Source organism: Lissotriton helveticus, chromosome 9, assembly GCF_964261635.1.
Source record: "Lissotriton helveticus chromosome 9, aLisHel1.1, whole genome shotgun sequence".
Lineage (NCBI taxonomy): Eukaryota > Metazoa > Chordata > Amphibia > Caudata > Salamandridae > Lissotriton > Lissotriton helveticus.
This window is the reverse complement of record NC_136070.1, coordinates 1,143,109,725-1,143,136,259: the sequence shown is the minus strand read 5'-3', so window position 1 is coordinate 1,143,136,259 and position 26,535 is coordinate 1,143,109,725. Positions and strand designations below refer to the sequence as shown.

The 26,535-nt window shown below is 44.5% G+C and overlaps 1 protein-coding gene across 1 annotated transcript in view; it reads left to right on the top strand.

The window, feature by feature from the left end:
* CCDC66 (coiled-coil domain containing 66) overlaps positions 1-26,535 on the top strand; it is a 275,197-nt gene that overhangs the window by 233,601 nt on the left and 15,061 nt on the right. Inside the window, exon 18 of the mRNA XM_078661583.1 lies at positions 21,388-21,515. Within this exon, the coding sequence (XP_078517709.1) occupies positions 21,388-21,515 (128 nt within the window). The remainder of the gene's footprint in view (positions 1-21,387; positions 21,516-26,535) is intronic.

Sequence of the window (26,535 nt, the reverse complement as noted above, 5' to 3'; positions counted from 1 at the left end):
ATGAGCTCATCACCTCTTAAAACTGGGTGGGCATCTGTCTTAGTGACTTCATTGGGGCCCCTGCAGTCCACAGAGAATCTCATCTGGGCACCAGTACCAGTGGGCTAGTCCATGGACTATAGGCAGGCTCAATCACCCCATCCAACATCTTGGCAACCTCAGCCTTGATGCTCTTTTTGACCTGGTTAGACCATTTATACATTTTCTCTTGGCAGGCAGGCTGTCACTGGTATCCACATCATGGGTGCACTATGTTGTCAGACCGGGGGGTCAGAGAAACAGTCCAGCAAACTGCTTCAGTAAGTGATAGCAGTCCCTTTGTTGCTGGTCTGTCAATGTGGGGGAGAGAACTACTCCCTCCACAGTTCCATCTTGTTCATTAGTAGGTCTGGGAGAGAGTAACTCACTTCCTCGCCCCCATCTGTTGCCATTAACATGGTGATGACTGTCCTTTCTTAGTACTGCTTGAGCTATTTACATGGATCACCCTTTGAGAGTTCCTGGGAATACCAAAGTCTACGAAGTAGGTTACTTCTCCCTTCTCTAAAACGGGGTAGGGTGGTTTCAACTTGCCATGTAAGACCCTGGCTTGAAGACCCACACCAATTGTTCTGGTTGGTATTCCACCATGGAGGACATTTGATCATACCAGTTTTTGACAAGCTCCTGGCTGGTCATAAGATTGTTGTTTGCCTTCTTTGTGTACTCAGCCATTCTAGAGCGAAGGCCAAGCATACAGTCCAATGTGTCCTGCTTAAGTTCTTTCAGGAGGTCTCCTTTCTTAACCAAGCTGAGTGGACTTCTCGTAGGACAGCTCAAGGGACTAAAGCCAACTCCTTTTTGAGGGACCACCCTGTATGCAAACATTAGGCATGGGAGGAAAATGCCCCATGTCCTCCTGAGGTTTTTAGGCAAACCCATGATCATGCCTTTTGTGGGTTTGTTGAATCTCTCAACTAAACCATTTTCTTGGGGATGATATGGGGTGGTGAACTTGTAAGTCACACCTCATTCTTCCCACATTGCTGTCAGATAGGCGGACATGAAATTCATGCCCGTATCTGAAATAACCTCCGTAGGGAGCCCAACTCTGGTGAAGATTCAAAGGGGGACTCTAGGCACTGCAGGGATCGTGACTGTCCTAAGTGGGGTGGCATCAGGATACCTAGCGGCATGGGCCTCTACCACTAGGATGAACCTGTTACCTGAAGCTGTGGGTGAGTCGAAGGGGCTAACAGTATCTATTCCCACCCTAGTGAAGGGTGTCCTCACCACTTGTTGTGGTAGAAGGTAAGCCTTTGGCTTGCCTTCTTCTTTGCCACTGGCTTGGCAGGTCACGCAGGAGTGACTAGACTCCTTGACCTTCTCAGACATCTGGGACCAGCTTTCCCCATGTGTAGGTCTGCCACAGGTACCCATCCAAAGGAATATTGTGTGCCAGGAGAAACTCCCTGTACTGTTGAGAAGTCAGTAGTCTGCTGAATGCCCCTGGCTTGGGTTCACTTGGGTTTATGTACAAGAATCCCTTGTCTCAGTATTCCTTAAGAGTACCATGGTATCTTCGTGTGCCTGTTTAACAGCTAACTGCTGCAGGTCTTCTAGAGTGGAACAGGTCCTTTGTTCATTGCTTAGGGCCTCCCTGGAGGGACCCCCTGCCCCTTGGAGTTCTTCAGGATCTGACAAGTTTCCAAGGGTCAGCTCTTCTTCAGGCACCAGCCTTTCCCCTGAGGGTTTGGTTCCTTCTGGGCCTGTGGACATTTGAAGGATTGGCTGCCAGCCTATGTGACCTTCCTCTTGGCTTGATCTACTCCATTGTTTCAGGCTCCAGGATCCTTTAACTCTCTCTTGGGGCCGTATGTGCTCTATTGGTGATACACATCCATTCATGGAGGCCCATAATGGATGGATTGGTCCTCTTCTCGACTTCTACCCAAGCAGAAGTCTCCGAATGATTGCCCTGTAAACACTCCACTGTGATGGCAGGGGGAACAGCTACCTTCTTTGGGCCAGTAACTCTTTCCATAGACATTGGTTGTGATGTTGTGACATTGTCAGCGTTCACAGCCTAGTGCACCTCCTTGGGTAGGATCTGGTCTGGGGAAACCTGTTTAGCCATGGCCATGGTTATACTGGCACATGTATCCCTCAGAGTCTTCACCTCCACTCCATTTATTGTTGGTCACTACCTATACTTGTCCATGATCGGAGGCCAGTGGGCCAAAGGTTCAGTGTTCTCACCACCCAGGGACACTAAGGTGGGTACTTCCCATCTAATCCCTACACTCGCCAACCCTTTGGACTTGTCACCAGCGGGTGCCTTTTTGGTGCACATTGCATCCCCTCTTTTTTTGTGCCCTGGCTGTTTACAGTCATGCATCCCTCTGCCTTTAAGGGGGTCAACATATTTCCCTGATACTCCTTCCCTTTTGACTGAGATGTGGCTCATGACTCCTCCCCCTCTGGGCTACTTTTGGTGTCTCTTTGGGCCTAGCTCTCTTTTTATCCTCACCCTCCCCCCCCTCTTACACACAAGTCCAGGGGGTGTGGTGGCTTTGCCATTACTTTCAATGGCAAAGTCAGGCTAGCAGTGCACGACTGCTCTACCAGTCTGCAGTGGTGGACTGGGGGACTTGTTTTCGTTGGGAGAACCACAGGTGTAGCACAGTCAGTGCTGCAAGCTTTGGGAGTACCCCTCTAACTTGCATGCCCTGTGCACCGGGGTACCATTTACTAGAGACTTACAGGTAAGTTGGCTATTTCCAATTGGGTACACCCAAGTCGACCTACAATTTTGAGTCAGGGCACTAAGCTATGGTTAGCAGGCCTCCGTACACTCGTCGAAAAATCAGCAGCATCAGTGGAAAAACGAGGAGACGACCATACAGAAAGAGGTATTTCCTTACAGGGGTTTTTTTCTCCGCATTTCACCTTAATGTTTTATCCAGCTAATTTTTAATTATATTTTCCCACCACCAAGGATCCTTCTTTAGCACAGAATGTGATTGCTTAGAAGATACATGCATTGTTTTATGATGTAAGTAGCATCATATATGCTGCTGCTTTCAGGGACTGCCTTACAAGTGGGAATATAACAATATTTGCTGATATCATCCCATGTGTGTACCACATACTATACTGCCTGCTAAAGGTAGGGGGGTCACATGTTTTCCAGCAATTGGAGCATGAGTCTTGGTAATATATACATATATTTATTTATTTTCAGGGTTTTGTATAGCGCGAACATGATCCTTACAGATATCAGAGCGCTTTACATACATATGAAAGGAAGACAAAAGACAGACCAGCTTAACAAGGCGGTTTGTGCAAAGATGCTAACCATGCATGGTAGTAGAGTGGGATTATGATATTGTGGTCGAATCAGGCACTGAAATAGAAGGTGGAGAAACATAGGCACGTAGAATTTGCGTAGTTTAAGTTCAAGTGAATTTAGCCATGAGGATCGATTTGACTTCTTTTTTGAAGTATGCAGTGGATGAGATGAGTCTAGTTTCTGGGGGGAGGGCATTCCAGATCCTGGGGGCCATCCCTGAGAAGGAGCGCTTGTACGTTTTTTTCTTGTTGAATCTTTGTGGTTTCAGAAGGAGAGTTTCTGCGCTTCTTGTGGCTCTTGAGCCTCCTGAGATTGTCAATTTCGGAGCAATGTAACTGGGCGAGCTATGATGTAAGGCCTTGTGAGTAATGCATGCGATTTTAAGGTGTATTCTGGCTTCGAGCGGTAGCAAGTTAAGAGATTCTAAGTCAGGAGATATGTGTGAGCGTTTTTTTGATCCAGTTATGAGCCTTGCTGCAGTATTGATAGAGGCTCTTAGTGGTGCGGTTGTTGATAGTGGGAGACCGTATATATATATATATATATATATATATATATATATATATATATATATATATATATATATATATATATTCACTGAAAAAACCATAGGTTATAGACCATATATAGTTAGGAATTAGCATTTAAAAAACCTTATTTTACTCACACAAAACCATTGAAATTCCATATATAGTTAGTTGCACTAACTATATATCGCGCACCCGCAATCCACTGCTGATCATGTCACATATTACATCATTCATGACATGGTCAGTGACATCACTGATGACATCACTGATGACATCTCAAATGACATCACTGATGAGATCACTGATGACATCAATGACCACATCACTGATGATATCATTCATGTGACAATACAATGCATATCCTCACATTTTAATATAACCTCTGTTTCACCCAGTGTTAAATACAGAGTATAATTTTTGAAACCATTGACACACCAATACTAGTTACTACATACGTACTCACTGATTCCTACGTCTACACACACATTCACTCATTCACCCATACAATCATTCATACATACAATCACTCATCTTTACAACACTATCATATGCACTCATACACCTATACAGACACTCACACTCTGCCACTCATCCATGGAGTTACTCACACACCTAGTCAGTCCTGTAAAGAATCAATCACACTTCCATTTTCTTGTCTATACAGTTAAACATAGAGCACCTTACATTTTCAAACATATACTAACACATACTTACTTTCTTATACAATCATTGATACAAGTACACATTGATCTGCACAGAGTCACACACCTCCCAGCCAGCCACACACACACTCAGTCTCCCATACAAATACTTGGACAATCAATCAATAACCCATATAGTTAATCATATAGCTACTGATCAACACATGCAGCAGTTTACAGAACAACAGACATAATGATGCACAAATTAAGACAGTTTAGTCACTAACCCATGCACTCAGTGAGACACATTTAATCACTCACTCATACATTCAGTCATGCACCTACTAAATCCTTCGTCCAGACACTTATACATCTACTCATTCTTCAATATGTAAAACATATTTAAACTTTACAGAAACACACAGTCACTGGATGATGTCATCAGTGATCTCATCAGTGATGTCATTTGAGATGTCATCAGTGATGTCATCAGTGATGTCACTGACCATGTCATGAATGATGTAATATGTGACATGATCAGCAGTGGATTGCGGGTGCGCGATATATAGTTAGTGCAACTAACTATATATGGAATTTCAATGGTTTTGTGTGAGTAAAATAAGGTTTTTTAAATGCTAATTCCTAACTATATATGGTCTATAACCTATGTTTTTTTCAGTGAATTTTCAAGGTTTTGTAAATGCTAATTCCTAACTATATATGGTCTATAACCTATGGTTTTTTCAGTGAATTTCAATGGTTTTTTAATAGCAAATATCATAAGCTGTCGAATGTCAAGTACGTGGTAAGTGAAAACATTTTCGTGTTTATGCACACTGATCTGCTTTGAATGGTGCCCCCCCCCCCCCATTTCTATTAGGAGTACTCTCTCTTTGCACATAGTGAAGGGTAGTTAACGCAGGCCTTTGCCCCCGTTGTAATACGTCGTGCCTGCTTCTCTCTCCATTTGATTGATTGTTATCCAAGTATTTACTGTTTTAGAATTGGTTCTCTTTGGTTCATTCTCTATTTACAAACAAACACAGAGTCGCAATACTCTGTTTAGTCTTCGCAGATAACGAAAAATCGTGTAAAAAAAAAAAAAGAAAAGGAATCGAGCAAAATCAGTAGGCCACTAATGGGATCTCTTTTTGACCTGGAGAGTTCATCGTGGCAGATGAAGCGTGTAACGTACCGGGCATTTACCTTTTTTTGCATGTACAGGAAAGGAAAAAAAAATCGAGCGTCCGAGTTCTAAGGTGTCCCAGGGCCATTTTAGTGGACCAGGCCCAAATCCAAAGAACAGGCCGCCATTTTGAGAGTCCTGTTGCAGCCGCCTGTCGCTGTAGCATCAAGAGCAGCCGAAACTCAGCTGAATGGCAACTGAAACGGTAAAGGGGCGCCCCACTACAGCAGACGAGCCTCCACCTAGGAAGGCCCGTTCACGCCGCCTCCCCCCCCCCCCCCTTCGGGCACCCCACGCCGTTATTCGGAGCAGTATTGTAGGATGGCCACACCAGTGCGGCAACTTGCTAGACATCACCTCGGTGGTAACCGAATCTCAACGCCTTGTGGTGTCTTCTATTCAGAAAACATTGTTATGCTGCCTTCGACCTATTCGCCGCAAGTGCGCACACAACTCAACTGCATAGCTTGCTAGACACCACCTCGGTGCCATCCGGATCTTGGAATCTCAGCGCCTTTTGGTGTCTTCTCTTCAGAAAATATTGTTGCGCTGCCTTTGGCCCCATTCGCACATCGGTCCGCTACTGACGCCATCTCACAGGCTAATGGGGCGCCCCACGCCGACTTTCAGCATTGTAGGATGACCACACCAGTACAGCAACTTGCTAGACATCACCTCGGTGCCATCCGGATCTCGGCGCCCCACTGCAGATGAAGTGCCTCTCAACTATGAAACCACCACGGTGACATCCGGATCTTGGCGCGTTGTGCTGCCTTCGGCCTATTCGCACATCGGTCCGCTACTGACGCCATCTCACAGGCTAATGGGGCGCCCCACGCCGACTTTCAGCATTGTAGGATGACCACACCAGTACAGCAACTTGCTAGACATCACCTCGGTGCCATCCGGATCTTGGCATCTCAACGCCTAGTGGTATCTTCCATACAGAAAATATTGTTGCGCTGCCTTTGACCCCATTCGCACATCGGTCCGCAACTTAGACATCACCTCGGTGCCATCCGGATCTTGGCATCTCAGCGCCTTGTGGTGTCAGTCAGAAAATATTGTTGCGCTGCCTTTGGCCCCATTCGCACATCAGTCCGCTACTGACACCATCTCACAGGCCAACAGGGCGCCCCACCCCGACTTTTACCATTGTAGGATGGCCACACCAGTGCCACAACTTGCTAGACACCACCTCGGTGCCATCCGGATCTTGGCATCTCAGCGCCTTGTGGTGTCTTCTATTCCGAAAATATTGTTGCGCTGCCTTTGGCCCCATTCGCACATCGGTCCGCTACTGCCGCCATCTCACAGGCCAACGGGGCGCCCCACGCCGACTTTCAACATTGTAGGATGGCCACACCAGTGCGGCAACTTACTAGACACCACCTCGGTGCCATCCGGATCTTGGCGCGTTGTGCTGCCTTCGGCCTATTCGCACATCGGTCCGCTACTGACGCAAACTCACAGGCCAACGGGGCGCCCCACGCCGACTTTCAGCATTGTAGGATGGCCACACCAGTGCTGCAACTTGCTGGACACCACCTCGGTGCCATCCGGATCTTGGCGCGTTGTATTGCCTTCGGCCTATTCGCACATCGGTCCGCTACTGACGCCGCCTCACGTGCCAACGTATTTTCTCCGCATTTTATACCCTATGCCGCATAACAGGTCATGTGACTTGTTTATAAAACTTTTCATTGGTTCATTTTACTTTTGGTTTCCTAATGATGGAATGCTTGATCATATGACCTAAAAACAACACTTTTCATTGGATGAAAACTTTTTTTTTCCCAAACGATGAAAGCCCCACCTTGTTTCTGGATGTTTCAGACTGAAGCTGGCTTCAGCATGAGAGCACCACCATCTCGTAGCTCCGTCGTGGTCATTCCGCGAGCAATCATGGCAACCGCTCCCCACCAGAAGCCTACAGGAGTCGGGGGCCCCCAAAACTTTTGATAAATCCTCAAGGCGGAGGGGACGCTTTCGAGAATGGGGTCCAAGACCTAGCAGACAAGCGTCCGATTTCCAAGGTGTCCCAGGGCCATTTCAGTGGACCAGGCCCAAAAAGGAAAGAGCCTGCCGCCATTTTGAGAGTCCTGTGACAGCCGCCTATCGCTGCACCGCAAGAGTGGGCGCAACTCAGCTGAATTGCGGCTTTTGACACAGTGGACCAAAAACGGACGGAATGGCAACTGAAACGGTAAAGGGGCGCCCCACTACAACAGATGACACTCCACCTGGAGAGGCCCGTTCACGCCGCCTCCCCCGGGGCGCCCCACGCCGTTATTCGGAGCAGCATTGTAGGATACCAAAACCAGTGCGGCAACTTACTGGACATCACCTTGGTGCCATCGTTCTGCTGCCTTGGAACTATTCGCACAACAGTTTGCTACTGATGACCCACCCCCCGCGACGCCCCACGCCAGAAATCTGGACGTTGTGCTGCGTTGGGACTATTCGCACAGCCGACCGCTACTTCGTTGTTTTTCCCTAAAAATGTTTATATGTTATTACTGTTTTTGTTTTCTTGTATATATTTATAAGTTATTAAAGTTTTATAATCTTACTACTTTGTTGGAGTGCTATATATTTTTAATGTGACACATAATTGTAAAAACTTTGATGTACAAAGAGTCATCCCTGGAATCTTCCGCTTCAGGCTCGGTCCCCTCCCCAATCACAATACAGGATGGTTTTCAGATAATAGGAACGCGTCTGCTGTGACGGATCTCATCGAGTGTGGGCCTTGATCTACTATAACTCCTTTGAAGAGGGGTGATTCTTTACAGCTGGGGCCATAAACTACATCTGCAGGGCTAGCTGATACCCTAGGACCGGCCTGGACAATCGGACACAGAGGAAAAGGAGTGTCAGAGGGTGCGGTAGTGAATAGGGCGAAAGGGAGGTGTCGGGCGGGCACAGGGTGTGATTCTCAGGGAAGAGCAGCGCAGATGGGGGGTGGTTTATTACCCATGCATAAGACAGAGAGCGGGGGTGACCACTGCCTGGGGGAGATGCTTGCGATGGTGGGGAGTCATGCTAAGGATCGACAGCGTGCACAGAGTGGGTCTGGTCAAGGCATCTAAAATGACTGCCGTGCACGACAAAAGTGTGGCATTTGAAAAAAGGCAAGATGGCGCAGACAATGTTTTTCAACACTTCCTGATTTCCTTCGAATCGAACGTTAACAGACGTTGGGGCATATTACCAAAGTTAAGCGATATTTATCCCTAACGATGCTTAGCAACGATTTTTTTACCGCTAAGCATCGTCAGAAATTATCGCAGATAAACCTTGCTATTATCAAGGTTTATCGCAAATACGATAAAAAACGACCGCAATGCATTAATATCGCTGAAAACTCAGCGATATTCATGCATTACCGAGCTAATGCTCTTAGCCATGTTATCCACCTCCCATTGGATAACATGCCTTAGAACTGCTCAGGGCAGGTGCTAGCTTTTGGAGATATTCGCGCTTATCGCGAATATTTCCAAAAGTTGATAATAGGAGATAGCGATGTTAGCGACTGTTTCCAGTCGCTAACATCTTGGCATGCCCACTTTGCATGTCATTAGTGATAAATATCACTCACATGCAAAGTGGGGCCCAAGATGGTCGCTATCTCCTACTAGCCGTCGCTAACTGGTGTTAGCAACAGCTAGGTAATACAGATATAATTTTATCTCCGCGAAGCGGAGCGCTGTTACAGATATATATCTTTTTTTGAACGTTAATTTCTCAAAATCCACTGGAGCACATATATTGAGACCTAGCAAAGGCACATCAGACTACCAGTCCCTACAATTTTGCCAAGTTTCGTGCAAATCCATTCAGCCGTTTTATTATTATTTTTTTTTTTTTTGCCTCGCGGGGCCCTTTTAAAACCTCCACATCAAACCTAAGAGGTCAAGGAGGATCTACTATGCCCCCTTATGGTCATTTGCCCCTTCGCTTTGGCCTCCTCTTGTCTCTCGATCCTACCGAGAGACAAGATGGCGGCCGCTACGGACTGTTTGCAATGTTTACAGACGCCGGAGAACCAATCAGCTTCGCAAACCTCCGTTACGCGAAGCGGAGCGCTGTTACAGATATATATCTTTTTTTGAACGTTAATTTCTCAAAATCCACTGGAGCACATATATTGAGACCTAGCAAAGGCACATCGGGCTACCAGTCCCTAATATTTTACCAAGTTTCGTGCAAATCCATTCAGCCGTTCGATTATTATTATTATTATTTTTTTTTGCCCCGCGGGGCCCTTTTAAAACCTCCACATCAAACCTAGGGGGTCAGCGAGGATCTACTATGCCCCCTTATGGTCATTTGCCCCTTCGCTTTGGCCTCCTCTTGTCTCTCGATCCTACCGAGAGACAAGATGGCGGCCGCTACGGACTGTTTGGAATGTTTACAGACGCCGGAGAACCAATCAGCTTCGCTTCACAAAGCTCCGTTGCGCGAAAAGTACGCGAACCGGAGCGCTGCCCGGTCCGCTGTTACAGATATATATCTTTTTTTAAACGTTAATTTCTCAAAATCCACTGAAGCACATATATTGAGACCTACAAAAGGCACATCGGGCTACCAGTCCCTACAATTTTGCCAAGTTTCGTGCAAATCCATTCAGCCGTTCGGGCTAAAAGTGAGGCCAACCGCCCTATGGAAAACTCACTGTTAAAAACACGTTTTGGGACCCCCCTTTTTTCTCGGCCCCCCCTTGACGAACCCCCCCCCAAATTTTCAAGGGCTGCTCAGAAACAAAATGTGCCATTTTCCTGAAAATTTCAGCCAATTCCGTCCACAAACGCCAAAGTTATTAGACATAGAATTTTCAAAAATCCCATAGGGAAAAAATCCTAACTATATATACCTACTGGCGACCGCCAGTAGGTAATATATATATATATATATATATATATATATATATATACTTTCACCAACCAGTCTGTAACCGGCGCGCTAGCAAAATAGCGGGTGCAGTTTCCGAGACCAGACCAAGTCCCGTGAAATCTTTGACCAGCAATACTTTTTAGAAATTGCACTCCTGAACACGAAGCTTTTTGTTTTGAAGCGTCTTTATTGCATAATTTAAACAGCCACCATCACCCACCAACGTTTCGAACAAAAGATGTTCTTTCTCACGGTGTCGTGAGTACTTCTTTACTTTCAGTATTTATAGTTTTAAGTTAAAAAGCCAGTACAGTGCATTCTGTTCCCTGTATTTTCATAGAGACATTGGCCTCCTTACACACTTTTCTTTCTTTTTCAATTCGTTTCAGATACAGCTTTATCAAGTACATAGCATGCATGTAGCTCTTCCTGCATTTACTTTTTTGCATATTATATCACGTTTATCATTATCGAAAGAGGTGATTATTTATGCATTTCTTGTCATTTCCCTGAGTCGGATGTATTATTATGAAATTATTGTAACATTAGTTGTAGTTAATACAACGGCACATTAGCAGTCGTTTTCTCTGCAGATATGTCTTGGTTTGGTACCCAAGATCCATTATTGGTGTGCTATGAGGTATAGTACCTTATTTTTGACAATAATGACGTTTACGTTTCCACTGTCACACTGTCCCTATTTTTGTCCCTATTTTTGACCCCTCGGACAGTTTCCAAGCACTATTTTTCACTATAAAAAGTGGCCATAGAGCCCTTTTCTGTGGAATTTTAGTCTATCGCCCTCCGGGGCCTCGTTCCGACTTTGGACAACGGTTTCTTCATGTTTTAGAACCCTATTTTGGTCGGAAAGACCTCACGGTATTGGGTGATTTTAATTTCCATTTGGAGAGGCAGGATGCTAAGGAGACGGTCTCCCTGCTAGATGCCATGTCAGCCTGTGGATTTGTCCAACTGGTTAGAGGGGCCACTCATAGAGCAGGTCATACGCTCGATGGGGTCTTCACTAATGACGAGAGGTTGACAATTAAGGATTCTATTGCTCTATCATGGTCCGACCATTTGGCAGTTCCATTTGAGCTATCCTGTCCTTCTTTTCCTATGTTTAAAAATACCTCAAGTCATAAGGAACTTCGCAGGAATTTCAAAAATATTACAAATAGCTCTCTTACCCCGTGGGCACCCAAGTTGTTCGCTCCCCATGAGGAAAATGTCTCTATGGCAGTTTCACAGTTTGAAAGGACTGTGACTGAGGCACTGGACGAACTAGCCCCTATTAAACTATGCCATAGAGCCAGGAAAAGGCCCTCAGCCCCCTGGTTCTCTGAACAACTTAGACTTCTTAGACAAGAAGTAAGGAGACGGGAGCGACTATGGCATTCTGGTTGGGACTTGAAGGATAGGGCAGCCCATAAGATCCTGCTGAGGAGTTATAAAAGGGAAATCATAAAGGCCAAACAAGAACATTTTACGGCCTTGACAACTTCTTTGACCTCCCCTAAAGAGCTCTTCAGAGTAGTGGACTCCCTCATAACGCTTCAAATTCCAGATCCAGTAGTAGCTTCCCAAGAGCTTTGTAATAACATTGCCTCCTTTTTCCAGGAGAAAATCTCAGATATACACTCCGCTTTGGAGACACAAAGATCTCTCACAATCGGGCCCCCTGCCCTGGGAGCTTTGGGTCATGCCCCGGCTGAACCACCCTGTTTAAACACCTTAGATTTTTTTTCCCCTCTTTCTTTGGAGGACCTAGATAGCCTTCTAAATAAAATTAAATCTGGCTCCCCCTTGGATGTATGTCCTCTTAGGATCCTCAAACAGTGCAGAGACATTTTTCTGCCTCCGCTGGCTGACATTATGAATAGAGCCATTAGGGATGGCCATTTTCCCACCCAATGGAAAAATGCGGTGGTAAAACCTTTACTAAAAAAGGCCTCCTTGGATCCAGCAGTTCTGAAAAACTTCCGGCCCATCTCTCTCCTGCCAGCCCCTGCAAAGATGCTAGAAATACATCTTAATAAGCATCTGGCTGCATTTATAGAGAACTCGGGTTGCCTCGACTCTTCCCAACATGGTTTCAGGAGGGAACACAGTACGGAGTCGGCCCTCACCATCGTGTTGGATAACATCCGCACACGTGTGGATGGGGGCCAAACCTCCCTCCTGATCCTCCTCGATCTGACGGCGGCCTTCGATACCCTGTCTCCCTCAGTATTAACAGCTCGGCTGGGGGAGATTGGGATTCGGGGAGCAGCCTTAGATTTACTCACTTCTTTCCTCAACCATCGAGTGCAAAGAGTGAAGTTGGGGGAGTTCCTATCTCCATCCCTGCCTGTGCAATGTGGGGTCCCCCAGGGGTCGGCTTTAAGTCCGACCCTATTTAACATCTATGTGACCCCACTTGCCAGGCTAATTAGATCTTACGGGATGGAGATAGTATCCTATGCAGATGACACCCAGATCCTCGTCTCTCTCTCTCAGTCAGACATCCTGACTGCCTCCAATTTTAGATCTTGTATGGAGGCAGTCGGGAAATGGATGATTTACAATTCATTAAAACTGAATGGAGAGAAGACGGAGGTGATGGTGTTCGGAGGGAAAGAGGATGTGTGGTCATCTGTTTGGTGGCCAGACTCATTAGGAGCCTGCCCTATTCCCACCTCCACTGCAAAAAATCTAGGGGTTATGATCGATCCCTCCCTAAATCTGGAAAAACAGGTCAATAGAACCATTTCCACCTGCTGGGGCATTATTCACATCCTTAGGAGGATCAGGCACTACCTGTCACTACAGGCAAGGAAACAGCTGGCAGTGGCCCTTGTTGGCTCACGACTGGACTACTGCAATGCGCTGTATGTTGGACTGAATAAAAGTCTACTGCAGCGCTTGCAAGTAGTCCAGAACGCCGCTGCCAGGTTTGTCCTGGATCTCCCCAAACGTGCCTCAGCTACAGCAGCAAGAAAGCTGCTGCACTGGCTTCCCGTGGAACACCGTATCCATTATAAGATCCTGTGTATGACCTACAGGGCATTGGCTAAAAACAGTACCACGGGTGTAGGATCCATCTTATCCCGCCATATTCCGGTCAGGAACCTGCGCTCTTCGAGCAAACTTCTTCTGTCAGTCCCTCGTTTTAGGAGGGCTAAATGGGGGGGTAGGGCTTTTTCCACCCTTGCACCTAAATGGTGGAACTCCCTCCCTTTGGATTTAAGATCTCTACCCACTCTTCAGGCCTTCAGAAGTGCCCTGAAGACCTATTTATTTGTGCAGGCCTATCTGTAATGGTGACATGCCCATGTTTATGATATTTTTGTTAGGCGCCTTGATACCTTCGGGTTACTGTATGCGCATTATAAATTTTATTCAATTCAATTCAATTACCACTAATAGGGTCATTCATTCTTGACAATATTATAAATGTACATGCATTTCTTCATCCCCGTTCAAGCCATACGGGGTTTTAGTTTTGAAACGAATGATGAGACGTGATTCAAGTTTTCTCAGTTTCAAAGTTCGATTGCCGCCTCTTTCATTTGCTGGCACTGTGGCAATCCCAAAGTAGCGAATGTCTTCCCAGTTAGTTTGATGTTGTAGATGAAGATGTTTAGAGATTGCATATGACATGTCTTTATTATGAATTGCCCTTAGATGTTCCAAGATGCGCTTTTTCAAGGAGCAAGTAGTGCTTCCTATATAGCGCATCCCACATGTACATTCCAACATATAGACTACATACGGTGTCTCAGAAGTGATTTTTTTCTCTAATTTCGAAAAATGTGCCTCTTCCATCCTTTAATTTGGATATTGATTTTCCGATTTTGCAAGCTTTGCATTTGTTGCAATGTACAAATCCCATTTGTTATGGTGTCAGCCACGTAGTTTTCTTTACAGAAGAAAAATGGCTTTTTACCAATTTGTCCTTTAAAGAGGGGGCTTTCCGATATGTGATCTGAGCATTTTTTCCGATCGATTTTCCTATGTCTGAGTCTTTTTCTAAGACACTCCAATATTTATTCAAGATCTTTTTGATTTTATAACTTCCCTTGCTATATGTTAGGATCAATCTCGTTGTTTCGTCATTTATTGGTTTACTTTTGTTGATTAAAGTTTGTTCTCTGGGAATTTCCTTTGCACGTGACAGTCCCATCTCTACATCACTGTGTTTGTATCCTCTTTTTAGAAACCGGTTCTTACTGTCTAAACAGCTGTTATGTGTCATTTCTTCAGTCGAGCAATTCCGTCACATTCTAATGAATTCTCCATACGGAATACTTTTCAATAGTTTTAAACTTGTTCCATGAAGAATGCTGTTAGTTGAAGTAGGTTTTCGATAGATTTTGGTTTGGATCTGTTCTTTCTCTATATATACTTCGACGTTCAAGTATTGAATTCTTTTTGGGCTTATGCTGTAGGTAAATTCTAATCCTACTTCATTTTTGTTAAGGAGTTCAAAGTATTCTTTAAAATCGTTTTGGCTCCCATTCCAAATAATAAAGAGGTCGTCGATGTACCTCAACCAAAGTTCTATTTTACTCGTGTATTGTTCGAATTTTTTTTGCCACGCCACAAATTTCTCCCACCACCCCATGGTTATATTGGCATAATTCGATGAGAAAGATATTCCCATGGCGGTGCCACGTTTCTGGTTGTACAGTTTATGATTGAAGAGAAAGATATTATTGTGTAAACACAATTTGATCATTTCCAGCAGCATTTTCGAATGTTTTAGTTCTTCGATATTCCGTTGACGGAGAAAGTATTCCACAGCTTTAAGACCTAGTTCATGGTCCAAAGATGTATAGAGAGATACAACATTGATTGTTATCAATTGAAAACCTTTTTGCCATCCTGTATTGGCTAATATCCGCAAAAAATCTTCCGTGCATTTAATGTATGAGTTTAAGTTCATCACTATGGGTACCAAAAATTTGTCGACATAGATGGATACATTCTCATATAGTGATTCACAACTAGATACTATTGGCCTCCCAGGTGGATTAATTAGTGTCTTATGTATTTTCGGCAGAAAATAAATCGTTGGTATCACAGGACTGTCGTTTAGCAAAAATGTAGCTTCGTTGTCATGTAGGAGGCCAACTTGTTTCCATATTTGTATCCTCTTCGCAAGATCTAATGTTAAATCATTGCTTGGATTTTTCTGTAGTTGGATATAGTTCTCTTCTATTGTAAGTTGGGCCTCATCGACATAGTCTGTAGTATTTATTATTACTGCATTTCCACCCTTATCTGCAGGCTTTATAGTTATTTTTTCATTTTTCATTAGATTTGTTAATGCAGTACATTCGTTTTTTGTTAGGTTTTCTTTCTTATTTGATTTGATGTTTTCCATTTTATCAAGTTCTGTCAGCACAAGGTCATAGAATTGATCAATGTTGTTGCCAGGACTCAGTATTGGACAGAATTTTGATTTAGATTTCAGCCCTGATGTTGGATGTTTATCCATTCGAAATCCAAGATCTTCTATTATTTGTGTTTCCGTGGGAATTGTTTCATCCGGATTTGAAGTTACAACACAGATCGTTTGTATATTGGTTATTTCTTCCATAGTCGGAATTTCCTAGTTCTGACTAGAATTTAAAATTGGAGGACTTTTGGTACCTGGACGTTTCGAAAAGAATTTTCTTAGTTTTAATTTTCTTATATACTTGTATAGGTCAATCCTTGTCTCTACGTAGTCATGATGTTTTTCAGGACAGAAAGTTAGACCTTTATTGAGGACACTTTTTTCATCATTGGTGAGGATATGGTCTGAAAGATTTACTATGAGATTGTCTTTCATTCTTGTATTATTTACTTCCTTGCCATTCTGTTGCGCAGAGGATAATCCTTTGTTTTTTCCTTTTCCTCTGCGCGTTTTTCTCCTTCTTTTGATGTTGAGGCAGGATGATTTCCCTTCCCCGACCTCGTCCTCTCCCTCGTGTTTTTGGTGTTTGTTGGTCTAGGTACATTAACTTCATCTCGTCTAAAAAATTTGGTTCGTATATTTGGACGTTGTCTTTGCTCATCTTCACTCCAGTCTGATTCTGATCCACTGATATATGGTTTGTCTGCATCTGTTACTGGCAACTTGCCTTGATGGAATTGTTTTTTGAGTCAATCAAACCGTTTAGCAAAGGTCAAGATGGAACCCATTTCATAATCCAACTCCTCTCTTTTGAATTTTCTTTGTTTGCGCATCTCTACTTCGTCTTCATATTTGTCGAAGTTTTTTTTCCATTTCCTTACGCAGTTTGTTACATTGCTCATCTTGATTTAATGCTTTTATTAGGTCCTCTACAATTCTGATCTCTTCGTGGAGTTCATCCACATCTATTTTGGCATATTTGATAACTAAGAGGACCGTATTTCTTGAACAGCCCATGCTATTTTTGGCCCATTCTTCTAGCATAGCAGGTCGAGTGTCCGGGTGATTGGGTAATGTTAAAATTCTTAGACCTCTTGGGATGCGGTCGCATTCAATATATTTTTCCAGAGTTAGAATTTTCCAACTTTTCGATATCTCCTTTCTTAGCAGTTTTTCCAGTTGGAAAAATAATTGTTTTACATTTTTTGGCCCTTGATCTTTTCTACTTATTTCCTTGTCTTGTGATGGTAATTGTGTGCCTTTTTTGAAAAGAGTTTCCGCTTTTAAACTTCTTTTGGCGGCTCGCGCTTCCATAGGTGGTGTCCCTTTAAATAATTGTCTCACTTTAAGGTGATGTTACTGTTGTGTCATATGTTTGGCTTCCTTCGTGTTCCGTCACTATTCCAAAGTTACAGTAGCTTTCGAAATAGTATTACGCTACGGCGTCTTGTTTGCAAGCTTTGCAGTTTAGCAATGAAATGTTTACAACAGCGTGTTATCGCCACTTCCTTACCTGGCGAGTCCTCCGGTGCCGCGATGTCCTCCGACCCCGCTTCTTCGGTTTTCTCACTCCAGGATTACCTACATATATATATATATATGTGTGTGTGTGTGTGTGTGTGTATATGTGTATATATGTGTGTGTGTGTGTGTGTGTGTGTATATATATATATATATATGTATATATGTGTGTGTGTGTGTATACGTGTATATATGTGTGTGTGTGTGTGTGTGTATATATGTGTGTATGTGTGTGTGTATATATATGTGTGTGTGTATATATGTGTGTGTATATATGTGTGTGTATATCTGTATATTTATATATATATATATATATATATATATATATATATATATGTGTGTGTGTGTGTGTGTGTGTGTGTGTGTGTGTATATGTATGTATATGTGTACCTACGTGTGTGTGTGTGTGATGACCTTCTAGTTATCTGCAAAATACTTACATTTTCTTTGAAAAGGTATGCTTGCTAAAGGCGTATGCGCTTTAAAAAATATATTTGTATGTATGTGTGTATATTTTTTCGTGTGTGTAAAGTGCATGCTTATTGTTATATATACGTATATTTATATGGAATATAATTTTAAAAATACATATTTTTTACCCCGTAACAACCCTCAAACTATAGTCCCATACCCTCCCTAAAAACAAATCCGTCCCACCCAAAAAACCTATACCCTAAATCGGTCATTTGAGATGTTATCAGTGATGTCACTGACCATATCATGAGTGATGTAGTATGTGAGGTTATAAGCAGTGCATTGCAGGGGCAAAAGTTAGTTAGCTCAGGTAACTGCAACTGCTGAATTTCTCTGATTTTGTACGAGTGAAATGTGAGCCTAACTATAACATCCCTGTAACCTTTGTTTTTTTTTCAGGGAATTTCTAAGGCTTTTCACATTCTATTTCCTAATTGTAGCCTTCGAAAATGAGTGTGTGACTGAGTGCAAGAGTGTCTTAGTGGGAGTGGGTGTTTGTGTCTGAGTGGGTCTGTGAGTGGGTGGGTGTGTTTCTGTGTGTATCTGCCAGTGGGTACGTGGGTGTGTGAGTGGCCAGGCCACATTTGGGTGGGGGGGGGCTGACATAGCTCCCCTCCCTGTATGATTTTGGTCCCTGGAACCCTAGCCCCCAGGGCCTGCAATAATTCGATGGGGTAAGGGGACACACAACCCCCCTCCCTGGGCTGATTTTTATCCTGGGGACCTCCTCCCCTGGGGCTCAGTAATAACTCAATGGAGGATGGGTGACAATTTTGTCCCCGGGGACTCCATCCCGCTGGGCCCGGCCTTAATTTAAATATATTTAAAAGAGAGCGGACCACGTAGCTCCCCTCCTTTGGCTGATTTCGGCCACGGGGACCCCGTCCTCCGTGGTGCAGCTTTTATCTAAATATATTTAAAAGTGGAAAGGGTGTCTGCATGCCCCTCCCGCCGGGCTGATTTCAACCCCGGGGTCAGGCCTTAAATTAAATATATTTAAAAGAGTGGGCTGTATTGCTCCCCTCCTTTGACTGGTTTTTGCCTCTGGTGACCCCATCCCCTGTGGTCCAGCTTTCATCTAAATATATTGCAAAGGAGAAGGGGGTCCACATGGTCCCCCCTCCCCAGGCCGATTTTAGCCCTGGGGTCTCCATCCCCCGGACATCCAGTGTGCAATGGACCGCTGGGGAAGCCTCAAGGCCCCCACGGTCCCAGCTGGGTCCCCATCTCCTGCAGGAGCCAGCATTGCTGCTGCACGGAGTGACCTACTGAAGGGCAGCTCACTCTGAATGTGACCAATTCTTTTTATTCTGTTTCCCTGCCTGCTTGACAGTGGGTAGAGAAACAGACAAAACCTCTGCTTCCAGCAAGCAAGAGTTTTTTTGTCGGCTCTTGCTTGCTGAAAGCAGAGTGTTTGCTCGGACTTGGGGGATGCTATTAAAGCCATGTTTTTCCTATGGAAACATGGTCCGAACTATGCTTGCTGGCAGACACCAGTAGTAGATATAGATATTGATATATATATATATATATATATATATATATATATCTCACGAAAATTCCCTCCGAAGAAAAGAACAGAGGCCACACGGGGGGTTCAGAACAGGACACAGGTTTATTGCAGAAGTCCCAGCGGCGGCGGATGCATTTCGGCATGAATTGCCTTCCTCAGCGCCCAACGCTGTAAAGAGTACCTCCCTGTTACTCTTAGCCTGTGTGAAATACCCGCCCGCACCACAGTCTCCTCCCTCTGTAGCTGTCGGCTGACCAATGGAAGTTCATTTCAGGTAAGTTAGACTTCAATTCCCAGCAGGCACTGTGTCGGCTATTGCTTGGGGCGGTTCTCATAAGGGAGTGAGAAGGATCGTTGAATCGGTGTAGGCTCCAGGTAAGATGGGAGGCCCAAGGATCCTGCGAAAAAACAGCGTCCGTCTTGGTCCCCGTGCATGCTGCAGCTACCATTCGCCAAGGTGAGGGCGGGGAGTGGGGGCAGTCAAATGCGAGACTGGGCGCCCACTAGAGCATCAATATCTCTGTCCTCTCACCGTCCATCACATGGCTGCCGGTGGTCTTCGGGAAATACTGATTCCTCAGTCTGATGAGTGCTGCGAGCAGCAGGGTGCCTTTAAGAATTCCGAGTCACTTCTTGCTGCAGGGCCTTCTGTGCTGTGCTGCAGGCTAGCACAGTAAATATCACGAAAATTCCCTCCGAAGAAAAGAACAGAGGCCACACGGGGGGTTCAGAACAGGACACAGGTTTATTGCAGAAGTCCCAGCGGCGGCGGATGCATTTCGGCATGAATTGCCTTCCTCAGCGCCCAACGCTGTAAAGAGTACCTCCCTGTTACTCTTAGCCTGTGTGAAATACCCGCCAGCACCACAGTCTCCTCCCTCTGTAGCTGTCGACTGACCAATGGAAGTTCATTTAAGGTAAGTTGGACTTCAATTCCCAGCAGGCACTGTGTCGGCTATTGCTTGGGGCGGTTCTCATAAGGGAGTGAGAAGGATCGTTGGATCGGTGTAGGCTCCAGGTAATATATATACTCACTCTGCCACAAACGAACCACCAAACTGCAGGCAAATTAAATATTTATTGTTGCGGTTTCCTCCTGATTATTTATTTATATATATATATATATATATATATCAGCACTTATCAACAAGTCCAGTCGATAAAACGGCAAGCACGCAGGTATCCGATTTATGAATCCTTTATTACAAACCCCCCTCACCCTCGACAGACGCGTTTCGCAATAAAAGCTTCGTCAGTGTCAGTTTGTGCATAAGAATGATCGCCATTTTAAACCCCACCGAACATTTCATTTTCCAACAACATAGAAGATGGTCAATCTTGGTAAAAACGGTGGTCATTTTGGAGTGTGTTATTCTACATATAATGCATTGGTTCCCATGGCGAATATAAAGTGCTCAAGTGCAAATTAAAAACGTTAGCAGCAACAAACATTTCATTATTGTAGTGCACACTGTTCATTTTATATCTATAGTCAAGTTATAAGAACCCAGTCAAAAACATTATCCAATATGATTTCTTATGCTTCTTATTTTGGGGGGGTGTATCCCCTATATATAATTTACATGATTCTAATTATGGGGACTAGATAACTAATCAATTGTTTTTAGATGGTTAAAAAAAATATATATATATATATATAGAGAGAGAGAGAGAGATAGATATAGAGGTATAGAGAAATATATATAGATATATAAACATATAGATATATGTAAAGGCAGGTCCAGGTAAAGGCATGTGTGGTAATAACGCATGCATTGTTAAGCTTTTGTTGTAATGGCATGCATGGTTAAGACCGCGTTGTAATTGCGGTTTTCCCTTTTAGATTAACTGTAACATTTTTAAGTACTTTTTTAATGTGGTCATTTTTAGCAGTCTGATTCATATATTGTAGGTGGGGACCATGAACCTCGACAGATTTTTAGCTCTGATCACGTGAGAGACCCTTTACTTAATCCAAATGTTGTGAAAAATAAGGACCGACAACAAGCAATCCTGAAAGGGTTGTCAGAGCTGAGACAGGTATGGTGATGTTCTTTTTACATGTTTAAATGTTTTTCGTCTTTTGCTGCCTGGGCTGCTGGTAACGAAAATAGCAATGCAAGTAGCCCCCCCATCCCTAGTTCTTCCTCCAGAGTCCTGAGAAATCCCTGATTTGCAAGAAAACACAACGGGACAAAGCATGTACAGCAAGTTTGTTGATGTCTGAATATATGCATTACTGACGTTTCCACTGGTTTCCACTCCTTATTTATTTTTGTTATGCTTAACGTGATCAGATGTCATTTAACAGCTTGTGGTTCTTCCTCGAGCATTTTTCTTCAGCCCTGGTTTGGAACAGGTGCCATGGCAACCACCGTTAAGTGTTGGCATCTGTGCCAACATAGCAATCTCTGTTGCTTAAGCATATGTGCTGTGCTTGCAGTACCAGAATACCAAGCACATCTTGCCAACGCTATCTTTTAGAGGGTGCTTTTGAATCTATTTCAATGAGGGCATTCTGTGTTTAAAATTAGTGGTTCATGTAACACGTTGAGGTTTGTAGCTAGTAAGCAGATGGAGCCACAGTGGCCTCTGATATGTCACTGATCCCTGTACTTATGTGCCACTACTGCATACATATGCCAGTCTTGGTACTGAAGTGTCATTTAGCTTCATTATACTGGAACAGATTGTTTTAAGTTTGCTGTAGGTACTAAATGTGCTTGTGATCTCCACATACATATTGAAGTGTTTTCATGGTTTAGCCTGGCCTGGTCCTCCTTCCACACTGATGAATGCTGAAACCTTTCGTTCTGGGGCTTCCTTTTATTCATGTATCCCAAAGTTAATTCATATGATATGTACATGTTTATACATAACCTGTTACATCTGGGCAACATTTTTTGTTAGACTGTGGAAGTGGCAATTGTCTGCTAATCACTGCCGTCGTCCTGTTAGTTAGAAGGTTTCTAAGCTGCTTAAAAAATAAATCCATTAAGAAGCTTTTGGACATCTTTTCATTGCAGACAAGAATGTCTGAAACCCCATACCACAGGCTCACATGCAAGACTGTTATGCGGGTGTTTAATTTTGTCATAAAAAGAGTAATACTGCTGTGAGGGCAATATTGGTCTGGTTGGTACAAGTTAACTGCACCATGTGTTTACTAATTCTATGACCGGTGCTTACATTTTATTACACTGGAAAAAAAGCAAATAAGCCGTCTGATTACCTGCTTGCCCAGGCGCAGGGTGCTTCACTGAGAAGGTGAGCAACAGCAGTTTGTACTATACTCGAGAGGGAGACTACATGTGATAAGCAGTAAATAGGGGCGAGTGTTGGTACAAGCAAGTAGTAGCTAGTCTTGCAGCAGGGAGTTGCCAATATCAAGCTGCTGGTGTGCTGAGTGGGCTGGTGTGAGAAAGGAAAGCTGTGTGACAGTGTGTGGCAGTGCTGTGACGAGTACCTACACAGCTAAAGCTTGTATGCACCGAGCAGCACAAATGGAATGGGGGAGTGTGAGGAAATGGGGTGTATTAAATGATGTTGCTGTGCGTCCTTACTGTGTAATGCACTTACCAATCCCCAGCAACCTTGCCACATATATGATTCGACACTTTCAATGGATAGGTTCGGTCCGATCTCTTTGGAAGGATCACTATTAGCAATCCGTAGCCTTTAGTCTGTCTCCCCCTCATATCTATGCCCCGCCAGGCCTTTCGTCTATAGGGGTAGGTGTCATTAATCTCCTGAATGCCTGGCTGCCATCTGCTATAGTACCCCGTACCTGGAAGCAGGCTGAAATCTTGCCTCTGCTGACGAAACCACCGGCAGGCTCTGTTGATCCATCCAACTACAGGCATATTTCTCTGCTTCCTGCCCTCTTGAAAGTTCTGGAGAAGCACTTCAACCATTAGAGGACCCATTACTTGGAAAGTAATCTGTTGTATCCAAGCCAATCTGGTTTACTCCCCATTTGTAGTACGGAGATGGCGCTAGTGGAAGTGGTTGATTACATCAGGTGTATCTTGGATGTTGGGGGCAGGGTTGTACTTATTATGCTTTATCTATCAGCAGCTTTTGACATGGTACCCCACTTCAATCTTCTGGCCCGTCTCCTTTCCATTGGAATCAGGGCATGCGTGGGATTGGATGGCTTTGTTCCTGGAGGGAAGAGGTCAAGATGTCTAGTGTCCACCGTTTTCGTCTGGGCCCTGTAATCTCCAAGTGGGAGTGCCACAGGGTTCAGCTGTGAGCCCTACGTCATTTAATATATATCTCACTTCTCTTGCATTCTTGGCAGAGACTTTGGTAGAAAAAATAATCTCTTATGCAGATGACACTTAGTTACTCTTTTCCCGGGGTAGGGATGAAGTGTTCCCTGGAGAAAGAAATCAGAACCTGTTTGTCAGCTGTGTTTTAATGGCTGACTAGCCACCAGTTTAAATGTAATGCTGGAAAGAAGGAGCTACTTTTTTGGGGGGTGTAAGAACTGATGAGCCCTGGCAGTCTTTTTGGCCAGTGGGTGCTCCTCCTCCACTATGCCACACTAGGCAAGAGCAGATATTGTCAGGATCAGCTTAGACCCGTTTGTGGCGGTAATGTGTCAGCTCTCTAAAGCACTTCTAACATACAACCCTCTAAGCTGGGTTACAGTACTGCTTCAGAAGAGTCTTTATTAGCCGCAGCGCGGGGACACACTAGTGAGTGTAACCATGCGCTTTATAAACTTGTTTATTATTATTATTACTAGCTCTGTCAAAAATCTAGGCATTAACTTTGATGGTGAGCTCTCTCTTTTTTTGTCTCTGGTTAATGCAGTAGGTTTCTCCATTTTCTGTATTTTTCTGCTCAGAAACTGGTAGTACAGGCCTTAACATCTAGGCCTGACTATGGCAATGCCCTGTATTTGGGCCTGCCTGATTACTTGATTAGTATGTTATAGGTGGTCCAAAATGCAGCAGCCTGTTCTCTTCTCGGCCTGCCACTCAGAACTTGTGTGCCCCTTACCTTAGGGAGTGGCACTGACTTCCCATTAGCAAGAAGATCCTTTTTAAAACCTTGCTTTTGGTTCACAGGGCTCTTCATCAGTCTAGCACTGGGTACCTTAGAGCAAAGATTTGCTTTTATGCTCCTTCCAGAAATTTGCATTCAGCCAACCTCTTTCTGGCCATAATCCCAAGGGTTTGGCAGTCCAGAACAGGGGCAGGTCCTTCATTTTTGGGACCTTCATTATGTAACAAACTCCCTTTGGAGTTACGATGCAGTTCAGCTACCCCCAGTTTCAGAAGAAACTGAAAACATGGCTTTTTAAGCAGGATGTGTTATTTTCTCTGAGTCACTTATCACTGGAGGTGCAGAGCGCCAGGACACTCCTTGGAGTAAGAAAGCGCTTGTCAAATCTTCAGCTCAACCCTGGGTAGCTGTGGCTCTGAGACGCTGGTCTTACACAAAGAAACAAGTGAAAAGCATTTAAACAGCACCAAAACAATTGTAAAAGAAATCTACAAGACACCAAAGAAATCTGACACCAATTTATAGAAATTGACTATATTCTTATGTATTATTCTTGTCAAATTCACCAAATTGGACACTTAGGAACTTTCTCAATAAAAAGTTTGGACTAGGCATGATGTGGTCACTTGGAGTCACTTTAAGTGCCCAACTCCAACGGGGAGCCACTCAGGGGTCCAGCAAGGTCCTCAATCAGATACCTCAGCAAATGAAGCAGTCTTCAGTCCGTTCCAGGCACTTTTATCTTTTGCTGGGCTTTTCTATAGAAGCAGTCTGGATGCAATGGATGAGGAATGCTGAAGATTCTTACAGGATGAAGGGGATGCGATGTGGTCTGCGGGGATCTTCCTGCGACTTCTCGGTTCACAAAGGGGGTGTGTTGGTCCTGGTCACAGGGCAGCGCTCCTCGAAGTCCACTCGATGCTGGCAGAAGTCTACTGGTCGCTCAATATCTCAGTCACAGGCCAATCCTTCTTGAGTCTATAACTCCTCCCTGGAGATTCCAGCTGCACTTTGACAACAGTCCCGGGCTCAGAGATCTCGGGTGCAACATTATACGTTGGGTCCTGTTCCGTGGTGTAGCACCAAGGTGACTGGCAGCAGGTTGGAGATTCTGGGCTTCTAACTTGCTCCAGCAGGCTTCTTGGTTGTTGTGTCCCTGTGCTGTGAACAGGAGGCCAGTTTATAAACCCTTGGAGTCTCTTGGCTTTGGCTGGGCTATGGAAAGAACCTTTCCTCGAGCAGGTCACAGCAGGCACAGTCCCTCTTCCATGCCAGCTGCCAGGTCAGCAGGTGCAATCCACTGCGGTGTAACTTCTCTATGCCAGTTCCACAGTGGGGCAAGGCAGTCATACTGTACTTCTTCTAGTCCAGTCTAGATCTGAGTTTGGTGTGCCATTGGGGCCCTACTTATGCTCAGAAAATGCCCTCAGGCAGAATGCCGTTGCTAGCCAATGGCTTCCAGGTTACCTCCCATCTGATGACCAGTTCGTGCACAGGATGCACCATTCTGCCCACTTCCAATATGGCAGAACCCTCTCTTTGCTGCTTCCTAGCTCATCCCAGAGGTGTGGCTACCAAGGGGACTGCGCACCCCTGGAAAGCTGGTTTGGCAACTGGTTCCCATTCTCCTGTCCCAAGTGCCATCCTGTCTTCCTGAACAATAGTGAAGCCCCTCTCCCAAGTGTTACACATTTGCCCTTCAAAGGTAGCTACTTTCTTTGAAGCTCGCCTTTTGAGCCAACACTTGTGTGGCTCCCTGCTGGAAGGAGTTGACTCTTTCTGCCAAAGCAGACCCCTATTTTATCTCCCCTCCCCGGAGGCAGAAACTTAAAGGCAACCAAATGGTAACTTTGCTAGGATAGCACAACTTGTTACTTTCATTTCAATTTAAGAAGCAAGTCAGAGGTAATGTAACCATTTGTTTGAGGCCTGGGCTGACCCACTTTGGTTGCAGTCTTCCAGAGTTAGCACAGCTGAGGGGTCAGCATGTAACTCTGTACTCGCCAATTGGGCGACCAAGCTTTTCCACAGTGAAAAAGGACAG